Source organism: Otolemur garnettii, unplaced genomic scaffold (assembly GCF_000181295.1).
Source record: "Otolemur garnettii isolate 467f Iridium unplaced genomic scaffold, OtoGar3 scaffold00159, whole genome shotgun sequence".
Taxonomy (NCBI): Eukaryota; Metazoa; Chordata; class Mammalia; order Primates; family Galagidae; genus Otolemur; species Otolemur garnettii.
In genome coordinates, this window is record NW_003852554.1 from 3,740,396 (window position 1) to 3,755,793 (window position 15,398).

A 15,398-nucleotide genomic window follows, 5' to 3' on the forward strand; every position below is an offset into this window, starting at 1 on the left:
ATGGTATTCATTGCACTCCTGCTGTGGGCCTGGCATGGTGCCCGCCCCTGCTGGGGTCATAGAGATTAGCCAGATATGGTCCTGCCTCCAGGGGTCTCACAGTATGGTAATGCAGACAGATGTCCAAAGTGACCATTACAATTCTAGCTGAGAAAGTCATCTGCACTAGCAGCACCTTATCCCAGCAGATAAGACATAGGATTTTGCCATGTAGCTCAATCTCAGAGTCATGGTTTGGTTTTGTTCTTAAGTTTCCTGAAACTTCGTGTGCGGTATCTAGAATCTTAAGCCCTTATTTTTCTGCACCTCCCACAAGTGCCCCCAGCCAGGAGAGCACCTAACCCTCCTCCCCTGGATAAAGAATTCAGTTAGTCCAAATGCCCCTCAGTGGAAACTGTGTCCACTTGAACTGGAATTTTCTCAGGCAGCTGAACCCCAAACCCTGGACAGTCATAGATAATTCTCTTCTAAATGAGCTTTCCTCTCTGTATCCTCTGTCTTCTGAGGGAAAGGCCGGCAGATGTAGGAGAAAGAGCCTTGTATTGGAAGTAGGGTTCCAAATTCTGGTTCTGGCTCTGTCTGTAACTTATCGTGTGTCCCTGAGTGGAGTCTGGGCCTTGGTTTCCTCACCTATAAAAAGAGGAAGTGAAAGTGAAAGTACCTTTCAGTGCTGACATTCTTTGAACTTTTCAGTTGAGTAAATGTTTATCAGGCCCCTGCTGAGTACCAGTTCTGAGTAGGCAGGGGAGAAACAGAGAAAATAAGACGTGGTCCCTGCCCTAGATAAGAGTGAATTGAGTTTTTAACATCCTTCTGAACTAGAGCATTCTTGACAAAAAGAATTGCATGATGGAATGCCTTTTTGTTGTTGTTTATTCTTTTTGTTTTTGTTGTTGACGAGATTTCAGTGTGATTTCACTTGGGTGGCTTAGCCTGGCCTGATTTCTCCCCATTCTCCATAAATACATATCGAACACCCCCATGAGCAAGTCTCTGCCTAGGCGTTGTGGGTGGGCTAGGGGAGAGTTTGGAAGGGTGGTCGTGGTGTATGTATCTAAGAGACAGAGTGGAGGAATGGAAATAGCATTGCCCTGGGATACCAGAGTCCTGGTTCTGCCACCAGCTGATGGCCAGCTGTGACTTTGGGCGAACCCCTTCCCCACTCTAGACCCCGGTTTCTCTGTTTGTAAAATGAAGGGCTATGACTAAGTCTTTGCACAAGTTTCTACAAGCACTGATGTTCTGTGGTTCTGTGATTTTAGGATTGTCTGGGGAAATATTGAGCTGCAGTCCAAGAAAGTCCCAGCTGCCCTTGCCTGAACTGATTCTCGTTGTCCTACACAGAGACCTGAGGGGCGGAAGCCGAGTGAGGTGGCGCACAAGAGCATCGAGGCAGTGGTGGCCCGGCTAGAGAAGCAGAACGGCCTGAGCCTGGGCCCCGGCACGTGTCCAGAAGAGGTCTTCGTGGAGGCCTCGCCGGGCACAGAGGACATGGACAGTCTAGAGGATGCCGTTGTGCCCCGGGCTCTGTATGAAGAGCTGCTGCGAAACTACCAGCAGCAGCAGGAAGAGATGCGCCATCTCCAGCAGGAGCTGGAGCGGACTCGGAGGCAGCTGGTGCAGCAGGCCAAGAAGCTCAAGGAGTACGGGGCACTTGTGTCCGAAATGAAGGAGCTTCGCGACCTCAACCGCAGACTCCAGGACGTGCTGCTCCTGCGGCTTGGCAGCGGTGAGTGCCCCAGCAGGCCTCCTGCCGCTCCACGTGGGTGGAATACTCAGTGCAGCTCCTCCTCCAGGAGGAAAAGGTGGAGAGGCAGGCCGAGTACCCCTGAGGCTAGTGAAGGACAGACACTTGGCTCAGCAGTCACTCCGAGGAAGTCACCCCCTTTCACACTGAATGAGCTGGGAGCTTGTGTATGTGTGCGGCAGCCTCAGCTATGGAACAGTGGGGAATATGGCCCAGAGAACAAGAGCTGACAAAGTATTTGTCGTTTGTATCTACATTCAGCAAAAGGTGGTATCAGGGATTGTAGGGAACCTCTCCAAGGAAGTTTCAGGATAGTAAAGAGACCTGGGCATGAGCCTAAAAACAAGCATTACTTCAAGCCAGAAATGCCCCAGGGGGATGCTGAGAGTTCAGGGAGTAGAAGAGTTATTTGTAATCAAGGGTATGGGCAAACTTTCAGGGAGGAGGTGGGCCTTGACCTGGGCCTTGATGGCTGTGCAGTGTTTGAAGGTGCAAGAGGAGGCCGAGGATGGGACTCGGGGGTATGGGAAATGCCTGCAGCATACTCAGAATGAATATTGCACGTGTATTCTGAGGGCAGATGTTGGAAAACAGTACCAGCGTGGGGTATCCAGACTTGTTTGGTAGGAGTGGGAATCATTAAAAAACTTTTGAGCAGGGAGGCACGTGACCATAGGAAGATGAATTTAAAGGTGTGTAAAACTCCTTTGGTTTGCTCACAGAAGAACTTGTTAGTCTCTTGTATGAACTAACCAGGTTTGCTGTGGTTTAGAAGCAGGAGTGGAGGAAATCTCAAAGGCAGCAGTCCTAACAGCAGGGAGAAATGACTGCTTGCTAAAGAAGAAAAGAGGGAGGAACTCTTCCACAACATAAGAATCCAGCATTGTAAAAGACAGAGGCCAGTAAATATTGGGAAAATCAGTATAATATAAGTTCATGGTCTCCACAGCCCCCAAGGACAATAATTAATAACCCTGAGGCAGTGTGTATTGCTTAAGAAAGGGAATAATCTAGTCTAGAAAAACAGGTTCAATCCCCCGGAGTTTAAATCAAATATAATGTTGTACTCTAGATAACATGTTGATATGTAAAGCTTTACCCCTCTGATTTATTTAGATAAATGTGCTCTTGCTCTGTCTTATATTTGTTGGTGTCTTTGCTTCTTAAAGTATGTCCCGAAGGTAGTGTCTCATTAGATCTTTGAATGGCCCAAGGAGTCATCAGAGAGTCTTTTTCATGCCCTTGTCATAGAGAAAGAAACTAGGTTGGGACTTCCCTAGAGTCACGTGGGGAGATAGAGGCAGGGCTCTGTCTCAAACCAAGTCACCTGACTCATGGACAGGATTTCCCGCTTCACAACTCGGCCATTCTCTGCCATTGCCTTGGCCACTGTCCTAAATCATAGCCTATAGAGGTTCACAGAGACACTCAAGATCACATGTGGTTTTTAATTATAGAAGTTACTAAAGTTCTTTATTAAAATAAAAGCTCAAAAAAAACTCATAAACTTAAAAATTTGTGAAAGCCGTATAGGTCTTAGAGTCAGGGTGGGGGAGTAGGGAGAGAACTGAATTTTTAAAGAGAAAAAACATTTCACAATATTAAAATGAATAATTTTTATTTTTTTTTTTTTTTGGTTTTTTTTTTTGGCCGGGGCTGGGTTTGAACCCGCCACCTCTGGCATATGGGGCCAGCGCCCTACCCTTTTGAGCCACAGGCACCTCCCAATAATTTTTATTTTTATTGTGCTCTGAATGCTATGTCTTTTGTAAACTTCTTGGAGGAGAGAGGGAAGCATACTACCAACAAAAACTCTTCACACTATCATTTCACCTCCCACAGAAACTACCTGTTTTGCATGATCTTAAACTGAGTTTCAACTTCTGAAACTACTCCTAAGCCTCTGGACAATAAGACAAGACGTCTGCAATTTACACTATTATGTGCCTCTTTTTGTCCTAAAACAGTTAGATGAAGTTGACTCCACCATAGTTTCAGCGTTTTGATCTTTCCAGACTCATCTATCCCAGAGGCCTTGAATGTTATTGTAAGGGTCAGTGGCTAGCTTTTCCCTGATGAGTCACTGTCATCATCGCAGTGGAATGGACTGAACATACATCAGTTCAAGTCACAAGTATGCATGGAACACCCACCCTGTGTCCCCCGGGCTGGGGGAGATCCTGGAAAATCATACTCACTGTCCCTGAAAGCTTATAGTCAACTGGTTAACACATGTCGATTGGAGAATGGTAATGTGGCAAGTTCTAAGTAGAAGGGTCTCTACCCTTAAGAGGAAGTCATCTTTTTTTTTTTTTTTTTGTGGAAAGAATATGGTCTTTGGAAAGAGACAGCCAGGATTCAAATCCCAGCTTCCCTACTTCCCAACTCTTTAGCTTTGGAAACCTTCTTTCCTTCCTTTTTATCTTTTTCCCCCTTCCTTTCTCAGACCTTTTCTTCTTGCACAGATACTTACCAGTCTGCAGTGTGCCAGGCATTTTGCCTGGTGGTGAGAGTTCAGTATACTCATGATATACAGCCCTTGCTCTCTTGCCTTGAAGAGCTCAGTTCTATGAGAGAGACTGCAACAATCAATGACAGCACTACATAAATGTCACCACAGGGACAAAGCAGAGAAGACTTTGGGATAGCACAGGAGGAGCACCTACCAAATTCTGGAGAATTAGGAAAGAAAGATTTCCTCAAGGAAACAACTTCTAAGCTGAAGCCTGAATGAGGAAGTTTTGCTGTCCAGGCAGAAGTGAGTGGGTAGGGACGAGTGAGGAGCCATCTAGGTAGAGAGCCATCTCTCTGTGACATGGTGTCCTCGTCTATAAAATGGGGACGGTCGTCTCCCCCTTTCAGCCTTATGCCGCACAGCACAGAGCCTGCCGTCGATGCTTCGTTGCTATTAGCTCCTGTTCCACGTCATTTAGTGGAAGAGCTAAGGATTCAGTTTGGCTTTCAATTTGGGCTCTCCTAGTAATTGGCTGTATGACCTGGGATAGGTTAACTTCTCTGCCCCTCATGATCTTATAGAAGATGAAAGGGTTATACGTGGGTCACTACGAGAAACAACAGGGTAGTGTCCTGATCCACCTGTGCAAGTTTCAACTTGTCGGCTTCTTGGTGTTGCTGGGAGGACTTCGTTTGTTTCTGTCTATGCAGATTTTACATTTCTTGATTGTGTGTATCTCAAAACTTTCATAATAACCCACATATATGTTTGTTCATTGTTCAGTCAATCTGTCAGCTAACATTGACTGAATGTGTTCCAAACCTAGGAGCTCGGGGAAATACAAAGGTAACTGAGACTTTGGAAGGTTGAAAGAAGGTAGCGACGGAAGTAAATGTAATTAAAATGCAGGGTAACCATTTCTGGGGGAAGGGCTGCCATTTGAAGGTAGAAGTCTCACAGTGAGCCTTGAGAAATACCCCTCTGCTGTAACGGCTCCTGATCTGTAGAGCAAGAAAGTGAGCAAGAAACCTTGGCCTGACTCTCTGTTCCCACATGCTCTCTACGGAACACGTCCTGGCCAGGGGTTGATACAGGGCCTAGGCTTTGCCGTGCTCTATACCCCGGGCTTGGCTTGAATGTTGCTTTTGGAATCCTTGAGTATTTTCACCTGCCTACTTCACCCTCAAGGACTTTTGTCCAGCTTAAGCCCTGGATTGTTCATGATGAAAGAAGACCAGCAATGATAACTAGTCAGGAAGTGCTCAGTTTTAAAAGGAAATCTTCCTACCTGGAAGAATCCCTCTGACTCTCCCAGGCAGTGCAGTCTGGCAGGTGGTGAGTGGAAGGGAGCTTAGGGCAGTGGCTTGTCCTTTTGAGTCTGATAGGGATCTTGAAGTGGGAAGCAGGTTCCCTTGGCACCCAGGAGTTGTAAGGGTGCACCTTGTGGAGGCTGGAGGTAGAAAAGTGGAGTTACACACAGGGTGTGGAATAGCAGCAAGGTGGGGTAAGAGGATGTTTCAGAGGCTTCCCTGGATGATTCAGGTCTTCATTTGTGCATTTGTTCATTCGTCTTTCATTCTTTCCAAACAAAAACACAAGATGGATTTAATAGGAAACATTCTCTACAAAGGGGGTCCTGGTAATGCGAATGACTTAGAGAGGATATAGGCTATTGCCCTCATTGCTGATGAGAGAACAAACCCAGAAAGTGTCACTGGCTTCTCACCAAGGTTCTCCTGACACCTGGCCCTGTGTGCTTCTCCTGGACCCTCATCCACATACTTCTTTAGCCATTAGACTTCAGTGTTGCCAACGTGGGGTGACTCCTCTGTACAACCCTCCAAAAAAGGATTTCTCTCTTTGCAGAATAAAACTTTCTTTTACTGTGCTTCTTTTTCTGAAAGGGATGGGATACAGCCCTTTCAGATGGAAGGGGACCTTACCCTCCTCTCCTTTCTCTCAGGCCCTTTTTGACAGTGTCAAAATTAAATGCAACAGCGTTTGTGTAGAGTCTAACCCTGTGGTCAGCATCTTGTGGTTGTAATTGTTTAATAAATACCAGTCCCTTTTTCCTTTCTTTCTCCTTTCCTGCCTACCACCCTTCCCCAAAGAATTCAGAATCTGTAAAGACTTTCTGATTCACAAGGTTTATTTGTGTGTGTGTTCATTCTTTCTTTCTTTATGCAGCATTTATTGAGGGGATGCTTTGTGCCAGAACTGGGGTAGGTGCTGGACATGCAGAAATAACGAGACAAAGTCCCTTTTTAAAAACAATCCACAAGTGGGTTAGAGTAGTGTTTTTAAGCTGAGAGTTATCAGTGTCAGAGAATTCTGAGGGGATGTAGGGAAGCAGAACAGCAGAGCCCTAGGGGGAAGGATAGGGTCCTTCCTATCCTTTGGAGCAAACTCTGGGGTCTCTGAGTTTCTCCTCAGCCATATTCTCTGTTCTTAGTAGGCAAGACCAAGGCTTAGTTCTTAATGCTGTAAGTAACCACTTAGATAGTGTAATTCATTTTGGTGTGACTCAAGTAACAGTTCAAATAAGATACTAGAGCAGCGATTCTCAACCCGTGGGTTGCGACCCACAGGAACTGTATTAAAGGGCCGCAGCATTAGGAAGGGTGAGAACCACTATGCTAGAGCCAGTGTTTTTCGACTTTCTTATCTCATGTAACACTTGAACCTATAGTTAAACTTCCGAAGCACACTTAAATTATGTTGATCAATAAAAAGAGTAAAAAAAGAATATGCTACTGTGCTTTGAACTTGTCTTGAAAATAATTTAATTAATGATCTTTAAAATTTTTCACAGCACAGTGTTGAAAATCACTGCTCTAGAACCTCCAGGAAGGATATAAAGAGGTGCAGGAGTGATCCTTGCCTTCAGGGCGCACGCAGTCGTCTCTCACCTCTCTTAATTCATTACCTGACTTCAAGCAGATGATTGAGCCCTTCAGTCTCTGTTTTCTCCCCTATAAAATGGTTCTCTCAAAGCCCACCACAGGCAGGCAGGAGAGCACAAACATGTGACACCAAGCAGAATAAAATCAGTGCTTTAATTCCAGGAGGGAGGTAGATGCTGGTTTTAGATTTCATAAGTACTTTGTCAGGAAATGTAGGCAGAAATGATGAATTCTGACCAGAAAAGGATAGGCAATTAGAATAATTACAGTCATTCACTTGTGCCTGGCACTTTACAGGTTTCAAAGCACCTTGACATTTTTATCTCATTGGGCTGTTCTGATAGTCTTATTGCAAGGCCAGGAAGGATTATTACTTCCATTTGAGAGAGAAGAATGTGAAAAGAAGAGATAATGTCCCCGTTGGCCAGATCTAAGCTGGTAGGAAGTTTTGAGGAAGCAGGCTGTCATGGCCTGCATATCTGCCTTGGCTCCTCAGAGCTAGATTGCTAACACCTCTGCAACCCTCTGGGTTTGTGCCTTGTGTTCTGTCCAAGGTCTGTTAAAATACCAGCTTTGATCTTTAAAATCCTTTGTGGTCTGAGCTGGTTTCTTTAAGCCCAAGTCTCTGATGTTGCCTTAGAAAAGGCAGCTAATGTCAGCCAAATGCTTCCTGCTGGTTTCCCCTATAGGAGGCAACCTGGGCTTTGGCTACAGATATTACCTGGGTTTGAATCTCACTTCTCTTAATTCATTACCTATGGAACTTCAAGCAAATGGTGTAACCATTCTCAGTTTTTTCCTTTCTAAAATAAAAAATCCCACCACAAAGCAGGCAGGAGAGCAAGCTCAGTAATTAAGAACCTGCATGGGCCTTGAGGTCAGAAATACTGGGGTTTTGAACCCTGGCTATTCCATGTCCTAATTTTGTTAAACTGAACAAGTTACTTAACTTCCTGCACCTTTGTTTTCTCATTGTAAAACAGAGTCAATGATAATTCCGACCTTTAGTGTTCTTAAGAGGATTAAATGAACAAATTCAGTAAAGACATCTGCCCAGAGGCTGACCTGTAATACATGCTCAGTAAGTCCCATACTGAGATGTGGGGTCTTTGGAGGATGCACGTGAGATACTTTGTACAGTGCTTGGCACATCACAGGCTCTCACTGTCCCACAGTGGAACACAGATTGCTGGCCCGTCTTAATCTTTGGTCAGTCCCTAATGACTCCTGGAGATTTCCTACATCCCCTCATAAGTACCCAGAAATCATATTTGAACAGTCATTTTACAACTATGCCTGGACTTGCTTTCAAACTCCCTGGTCTATGGTTTGTAGAATTCTTTCTGTCCGCCACCCCCTACATTTTCTGGGCAGAATTCCATCTTCCCATCTCGAATTCTCAGTGACCCCTTTTGATCCCCTGGTTTCTTTTCAGATATCACCAGTTGTGGCTCAGTTTTCTCTTTGCCAAGGCTCTCCTCCTGGGGCCTGTTTATCTTAGCGCTCCTTCCCTTCTCTTTCAGCCCTCAGTTCATTCTCACCAAGGAGCAGGAGTGCTTACAAATGTTGGAATTCGAGAGAGGGCTGAAGAGATGGGGCAAGAACCATTTCTTCCCGTCAGGTTGTCGCATCCCCACGGTAGAATGAGGTGCAGGAGGCCCACAGGCTGCCTGCCAACCTCCAAGTTAGAGCTAGGGTGGTACCACACTATTGTGCCCGGGGCCTCCTCCACTTGGATGGCAAGAAGAGATCTACTAGTGAGAATTACAATAGTTCATCTGAAAAATAGTGATCATCTTTCACTTCAAAGGACTTTTTTGTATTTGTTGCCCAAATCAGAATTGGCTACAGTTCATCCCAGATTATTTTAAATGCTAATTTCTGAGTGGCTAAACAGTGTCAGAACCTCCTTCCCCTTTCCCTCTTGAGTCCGTTTTCCTGGGGGTGATGGGGATGGGACGCTGGGGTTGAGGGACAACTCCAGCCTTTCCCTTTGCCGATTGCCGAGGTATCTGGAACATCCAGAGGAAGCTGCTGGGCTTTCCTTCATTGCCAGAGTAGGAATGTGCTTCTTCCCAATCAGAACCAGATTTGGCATTCTGTGCTGTAGTGTGACAAGATTGTTTCCTGCTGGTTTGTCAAACAGGAAATGGAAGTGGGAAAGGGTTTATTACAGGCAAGACTTGGCCTTTAAGAACACCTGCTTTGGGTCAGACACTAAATTCTTTTTGTGCATAAAACAACCTCAGCAATAGATTAAGGTCACTGGATGCACAAACAGGCTCTGAGAGACTGGATCAGTTGCCTGAGGCCGTGCACCAGGAAGGGGTAGACCCAGGTTTCACACTGAGACCCCACGACCTCTTCCATGCATCAGGCAGTCTGAGCACAGAGGCCCTCAGCCTCTCTGCCACCATAGCTCTGTCTTCTGCCTGCCCTACTGATTAGACCAGGCATCCTAGGACATTTATCCGGCCCACGGGGTGTTTTTGCCACTGCTGCTTTTCCTGCTTAGCAGCCAACTCATCCTGGTGCCCACTATCTGGCCCTCCAACAGTCTGAGGGACAGTGAACTGGCCCCCTGTTTAAAAAGTTTGAGGACCCCTGGATTAGACCTTCATCTGCTGCAGCAGGTTCTGCATAGCAGGACCCTTCAGCTGTTTTCTGCTTAATTTAAATGGCCACCATTACAGGAAAATTCTTAGAGTTTTCAAAGAGATTGTCTCTTTAGAGAGAACCCAATGTAACCTTTCACCCCCCATTTTATAGGTGGGAAAACTGAGGCCCAGAGAGGGAAAAGGACATGTTTGTACCATATGTAATCCCTATATATGGAGCTTCAGGAACATAAAGTAGTGGAAGGTTTGTGTTCAGCTGACACGAATGGATGGGTGGAATAAGGGGGGCTGTCAGGATTCAGCAGTGCCCAGAAGCTGGCTACAACCGCCTTTGCAGCTCCAACAAGCTGAGTTCAAAAGGTAATTCTTAAGAATCCCAGGGCCTTAGTCCTATAAGGAGCCCCAGAATTCAGCTTCCTACACAGGACAGGAAGCCTTCTGTAGCCTTCCTGTTCCCCTAGAGACAGGAAGCTCACTCACTGCTTTCCAGGGCAGCCCATCCCATTATTAGACAACTCTGACTGTAGGAAAAAGGTTTTGTGCAGAATCATTTGTTGGATTCTTCCTTTGTTCCAGGCCCTATGCTGAGCACAGAGAAACCAGATCAATAAGCCCCTATTACCTTAAACAAGTCACAGCCTCATCAGCATACGGTGGGAGTGCAGGGTGAGCCTTGCTTTGGTCCTGGGATCTCAGGTGTTGGGAGAGGATACAGAAGAGGATGCCTTATGTAGCTGGGGTTGGGGTGCTGTGGGTGGCTGGAGATGCCCCCAAGTTAAGGAACTATTTCAGGCACCAGGAGAACCTAAACAAAGATTAGGAGTTGTAAGAGAGGCCGGTTTATCCAGGGAACTGAAAATAGTTTCTGGTTGTATGGCACAGTGGAGTGGTGAGTAAGAGGGAGAGATGAGGCTATAGAGGTAGATGAGAACAAGGGGTTCATGGGGGTTCCTTCCCACTGGAGTGACCTGGGGTACAGTCCCTCAACTCTTGAGTTGCTGTTTCCCTCTGGGCTATTGTTTCCCTATGAGCCAGGCAAATCAATTATCATTTAGCAAAGATGAATCTCATATGGTCCCTTCTTTAGAAGGGCCAATGGCCTGAAGGGAGGAACCAAGGTCAGGGTCATGGATTGATTTGGTGAGGAGACATCAGCCACACAATGAAACTCTGCCTCCTCAAAACTCCTGCCTTCAGGTGCTCCCAGTGCCTATAGCAGCCCCTCAGGAACCTGAGGGCCCCCGTTGGCTATCCTTCCCATTCATTCCTACCACAATCCCTTAGCCCCCCCAACTCAGCCAACTCTGGTCCATTTCACATGCATTGACCTTATGTGTGGACCTTTAGTTCTTCTCTGGTGGGACCTTCTGCACATATGTACCCTGCCATTTGGAGGCTGTCTGGGCCCAGATAGTTGGGCAGGAGGGAGGTGGGAGAACCACAGATGAAGGTGGCCCCTAGGCTTCCCTGACCACCAGCTGGCAGAGGATGGATTCTGAGCTCTTAGAGGTAAGACGAATCCTGCTGACCCCTCCATACCTCTCTCGTGATCCCGAGTTCTTCACAGACCCCTGGGGAGGTCATGGAAAGTCAGAGATGAGCTGAGGGTCCCACAGAGTGAGCATGAGGTGGGAAACTCTGGAAAGTGCAGTTACCTGAAGACCCATAGAGAGTGGAAAGAGCACGTTTTTGAAGTCTGACAGCCCTGAATTTGAGAACTCAACACTTGTGTGACTTGGGGCAAATTACCTCTCTGAGCCTCTACGGAGATAACAAGATTGACTTTGCAAGAGCGCTATGAGGATTAACTCAGCACATGTTTAGTGAGTGTTCAGCATGTACTGGGGACATTGCGGTGGGAGCTGGGGGTGTAGCAGTGAGAGACTGCTCATGCCCTCAGCATTTGTGTCCTAGTCAAGGAGATGTTAAATAATCACGTGACAGTGGGGAGAAAAGTGCCAGAGAGAGAAAAAGGAAAGCTATTTTAATGTAAGGTATTTTAACAAAGAAGACATTTGGTAGATGCTGGTCCCCCGTCCTTCTCAAATATGTATTTGAAATGAGCATCTACAATTCCTCAAGTTGGGGAAAACATTGACCCCCAAGACGAGGAACCTGTTCCTGCTTCTGCCCCTCTTTCTGGTTGGGTGGGCCCCTGCCCCTGGGCACAGAGCTGTCTCAGCACAGTCCAGCTCTGCTGCTCTGATTCGCTGAGGGAGCAGCCCCTCTGTGGTAGCCTCCGAGTGATCTGCAGGACCTCGCCATGCAGGGCTCGTGCCACAATAGCTTCTTCCTTCTCTGCCCAGCACAGCTGCCCCTACCCTCATTCCCAGAAGGCATTCAGAAATGGAATGGGACAGGGAGAGGGACCTGAAGAGTCCTGCGTGACTGCTCCCCACCTCCCCCAGGCCTCACTCACTTATCAGAGCTCCAGCCAGAGATCAGCTCTTCTCTGAAGCCTTCCGTGGTCACTTAGCAGCAGTGATTCTTCCCTCCCCAAATCTGTGTGGATTTGTGGACAGTGAGCTTATATTTTGTGCTGCTTACCTTTACCTTATGAAGATAACTACCCCATTCTACGGCCCTATCCCCAATAATCTCCTGGCCATCCTTCAAGCACCAGCCCAGAAGTTGGTGACCATCCTTCTGAAGCCTTCCTGGTCCCCTCCAGATACAGCAGCCCTGCTTTGCTTCTGCTTCAAAGTCTTTATTCTAACCCTGTCATCTCTCTGCTGCTGGACTGTGAAGCACACAGCGCTGGCCCAGGGCTGGCACTTGGTGTCCCCTTAGTAGATTCTCACTAAAAGAGTGAAACCAGATTTGTCTCTGCCCACACAAGAAGCATAATAGCTACAGCAGTGGGTAGAGTGACTGCTTCTGAGCGGGGCCGACAAGGCGCACAGGCGGGCCTTCCTCTTCACACCCAGCTCTAGGTCACGTCCCCTGTCTCTTACCGAGGCCCTTGTTTACCCCATTCATTGTTACATAGCTGTTCCTCTACTCGGGTCCTTCTCAACAAAGAGAAATCATCTTTATTCTACCAAGTCCGGAACGCCTCTGAGCCACAGTAGGCTTTCTGTATGCATTTAAGAATTTTGGCTTGATTTTCTTTGCATTTTTGAAAAAACTAGAATTATATTTATAACAAAGAAGCTTCGCATTTACCTTCAAAATAGAGGGATTTAATCCTTTTTTAAAAAATCTAATAATATTAACTTTTTTATTTCAGCAGAAATCGGAAATGGTATTTAGTGTCCAAACGTATGTTTTGCAAAAATAGGTGATTTCTCAACCTCCTGGAAGTCACACAAATAATAACTTTTTAGAAAGCTTTTCAGAAAGAGCAGCATTTGTCCAGTTTGAAATGTAAACAAGAATAGAGTGGTGTAATTTCATCTATTTGGTGTACCAACAACATAAAGACCCTTGCTCTATGCCATGATTTCCATTTTATGGAAGATGCCATTATGAGTAAATCACAGAACCAGGATTTGTGTGACGTTTTTCTTTCTTTTTTATTGTTGGGGATTCATTGAGGGTACCAGAAACCAGGTTACACTGATTGCATTGGTTCGGTAAAGTCCCTCTTACAATCATGTCTTGCCCCCAAAAGGTGTGGCACACACCAAGACCCCACCCCACTCCCTCCTTCCCCCTCTCTGCTCTTCCTTTCCCCACCGCTCCCTCCTTTTTTCTCTCTCTGCTCTCCCCTTTCCCCACCCCCACTGGGTCATTACTTGTCATCAAGATTGGGTACATAGGATTGATGCTTCTGTGTGAGGTGTTTCTAACACTAAACCACCGTTCATCCATCAAGTCACAGCAGTTTGCACGTGATACAGTAGCGTCTCACATGTTCAATTCTGAACTTCCCCAGGACTGGGACTTACTTCTGTTGTCTCTGGGTCCCCAGTGCCTCTCACGGGGCCTGTATCTTGATACACACTCAGGATTGTGTGATGAATAGGTTCGTGAATGATTGAAGGAAAAGACAAGTACTACCTTTTATACTGTTTCAAAAGCTTCCTTTGCCCAGCTGAGAGGTTTCTTTCCATGGAAAGTGTATTTTCCCCCAAATAAACCTCAGGTGTGTGTTAATACCAACCTGCAAGTGGATCAAAAGGCCTTTTTTATTTTTGATTCCTACTCTTCCCACAAAGTGAAAAAATTTCCTTTGTCACGTAAAATATCTGCACCACATTGTACAGTGCTGTCTAAAGGCAAGTGCTTATTATTGTGGCTAATTTGGTCACATGTGTTTGAGGGAGAACAATGCCTCAGAAATTTTTAAAAGCAAAACAGCAATCTGAAGCATTTGTTGTAATGAGATGTAAATTGCCAACATTGGGAGTGGAGCCGACTAAAATGTGCAATGAAGTGATTCCCCCCCCCCTTTTTAAATTAAAAGCACTAGAGGCCCTCCCTCTTCTCCTCAAAGAAACCACATGCTCCCCCTGTCTTTTCCTTCTGATTCTTTAATGCTAAACATCACGCTTTATTGACTGATTCATTCCTTCATTCATCTGCCATTTTCTGAGCCTCTGTCTACTCCGTGCCCGCCTCGGAGCTGGAAGCTGTCGGAGGTTTCCTCAGCCTTTGGGCTGGCTGTCCCTAACACCCATTTTGCAGATAGGAAAGTCACTAGCAGAGAGTGAGGGGACTTGACTTGCCTAAAGTGATGCAGCTGGGATTCACACCTAGGTCTCCTATAAGGTCCCTTTCAATATGTGCCTTTAGCTGGTTTTTCCAAGCTGCCCTCCTTGCTGAGGCCCCAGATGTTTTCTGTGTACAACACCCTGGAAGGAGGAAGCCATCACCAGGGGTTAGACAAATGATACTGACTGAGAAAGTTAGGATAGTCGTTTTCCTTGAGAGCCGGAGTCCCAGTACAACAGCCTCAGTATTTGCCCCAACTCTCTGTCATTCCTGAGGAACCCATCATGAGCCTAGTGGGGAGTGGGTGGCCTGCAGAGTGCCCCCTGCAAAGTACGGTGGACACCTCTGTGCCGGGCCTGTGCCGGGCTCAGCAGCCAAAGCAGAACAGCAGGGGCTCTGTTTCACAGAACCCATAGTGTAGTAGAGACGAACTTAGGCTCACAAGTATAACGTGTGTAGGGGACGGCCGTGGTGTGTTGGGGGGAGGGTGAACCACTATCCACCAAGCACCCACTCTGTGCCAGACTCTGAAATAATCATTTCATTCATGTAGTTAACTCATTTAACCCTCAGTCTTGCCAAGTATCTTTCTTCCTTTCAAATGAGGCAATAAGGTCAAAGAGGCTAAGTAATTATTTATGTGTAAATTATATCTTGAGGGTAGAATTGGAACCAAGCACCCGTGCCGGATGAGCCCTGTTCTCTGTCATAAAAAGACAGCCCCTGGCCACCCAGGCCTCATGGTCTAGTAGGGGAGACAGACACAGAAACAAATGAGTGCATCTGACAATTATGGTAGAGTGGGCACAGAGGGTGTGGGAGAGTGCAAGGATGGTGGAGCCCTACTGCCCCAGGAGGATCACAACTTTCCTGAGCAGTAAGTGGTGAACCCAGAACTCAACCCCAGTCACTCTGACTCCAAATCCCAAGCCAAGCGCTGGAGAGAACTATTCACCTCCATTTGGGGGATAGGGCAGCCTTGTGGAAGAGGAGGCATGTGAGTCACTTGCATTGCCAGT

General features: G+C 46.5%; 2 protein-coding genes across 6 annotated transcripts in view; both read left to right on the forward strand.

Moving 5' to 3' along the window:
• The window catches only part of AGBL4 (ATP/GTP binding protein like 4), a 1,282,996-nt gene that overhangs the window by 1,037,439 nt on the left and 230,159 nt on the right, over window positions 1-15,398 (forward strand). The window lies entirely within an intron of this gene.
• The window catches only part of BEND5 (BEN domain containing 5), a 50,231-nt gene that overhangs the window by 16,964 nt on the left and 17,869 nt on the right, over window positions 1-15,398 (forward strand). For 2 of the 4 annotated variants that reach the window (XM_012811471.1, XM_023519147.1), the window contains one exon: window positions 1,263-1,729. In XM_012811471.1, coding sequence (XP_012666925.1) covers window positions 1,492-1,729 — 238 coding nt within the window. In that variant the 5' untranslated portion in view covers window positions 1,263-1,491. The remainder of the gene's footprint in view (window positions 1-1,262; window positions 1,730-15,398) is intronic. The other 2 variants (XM_003799935.2, XM_023519148.1) reach the window with 1 other exon arrangement.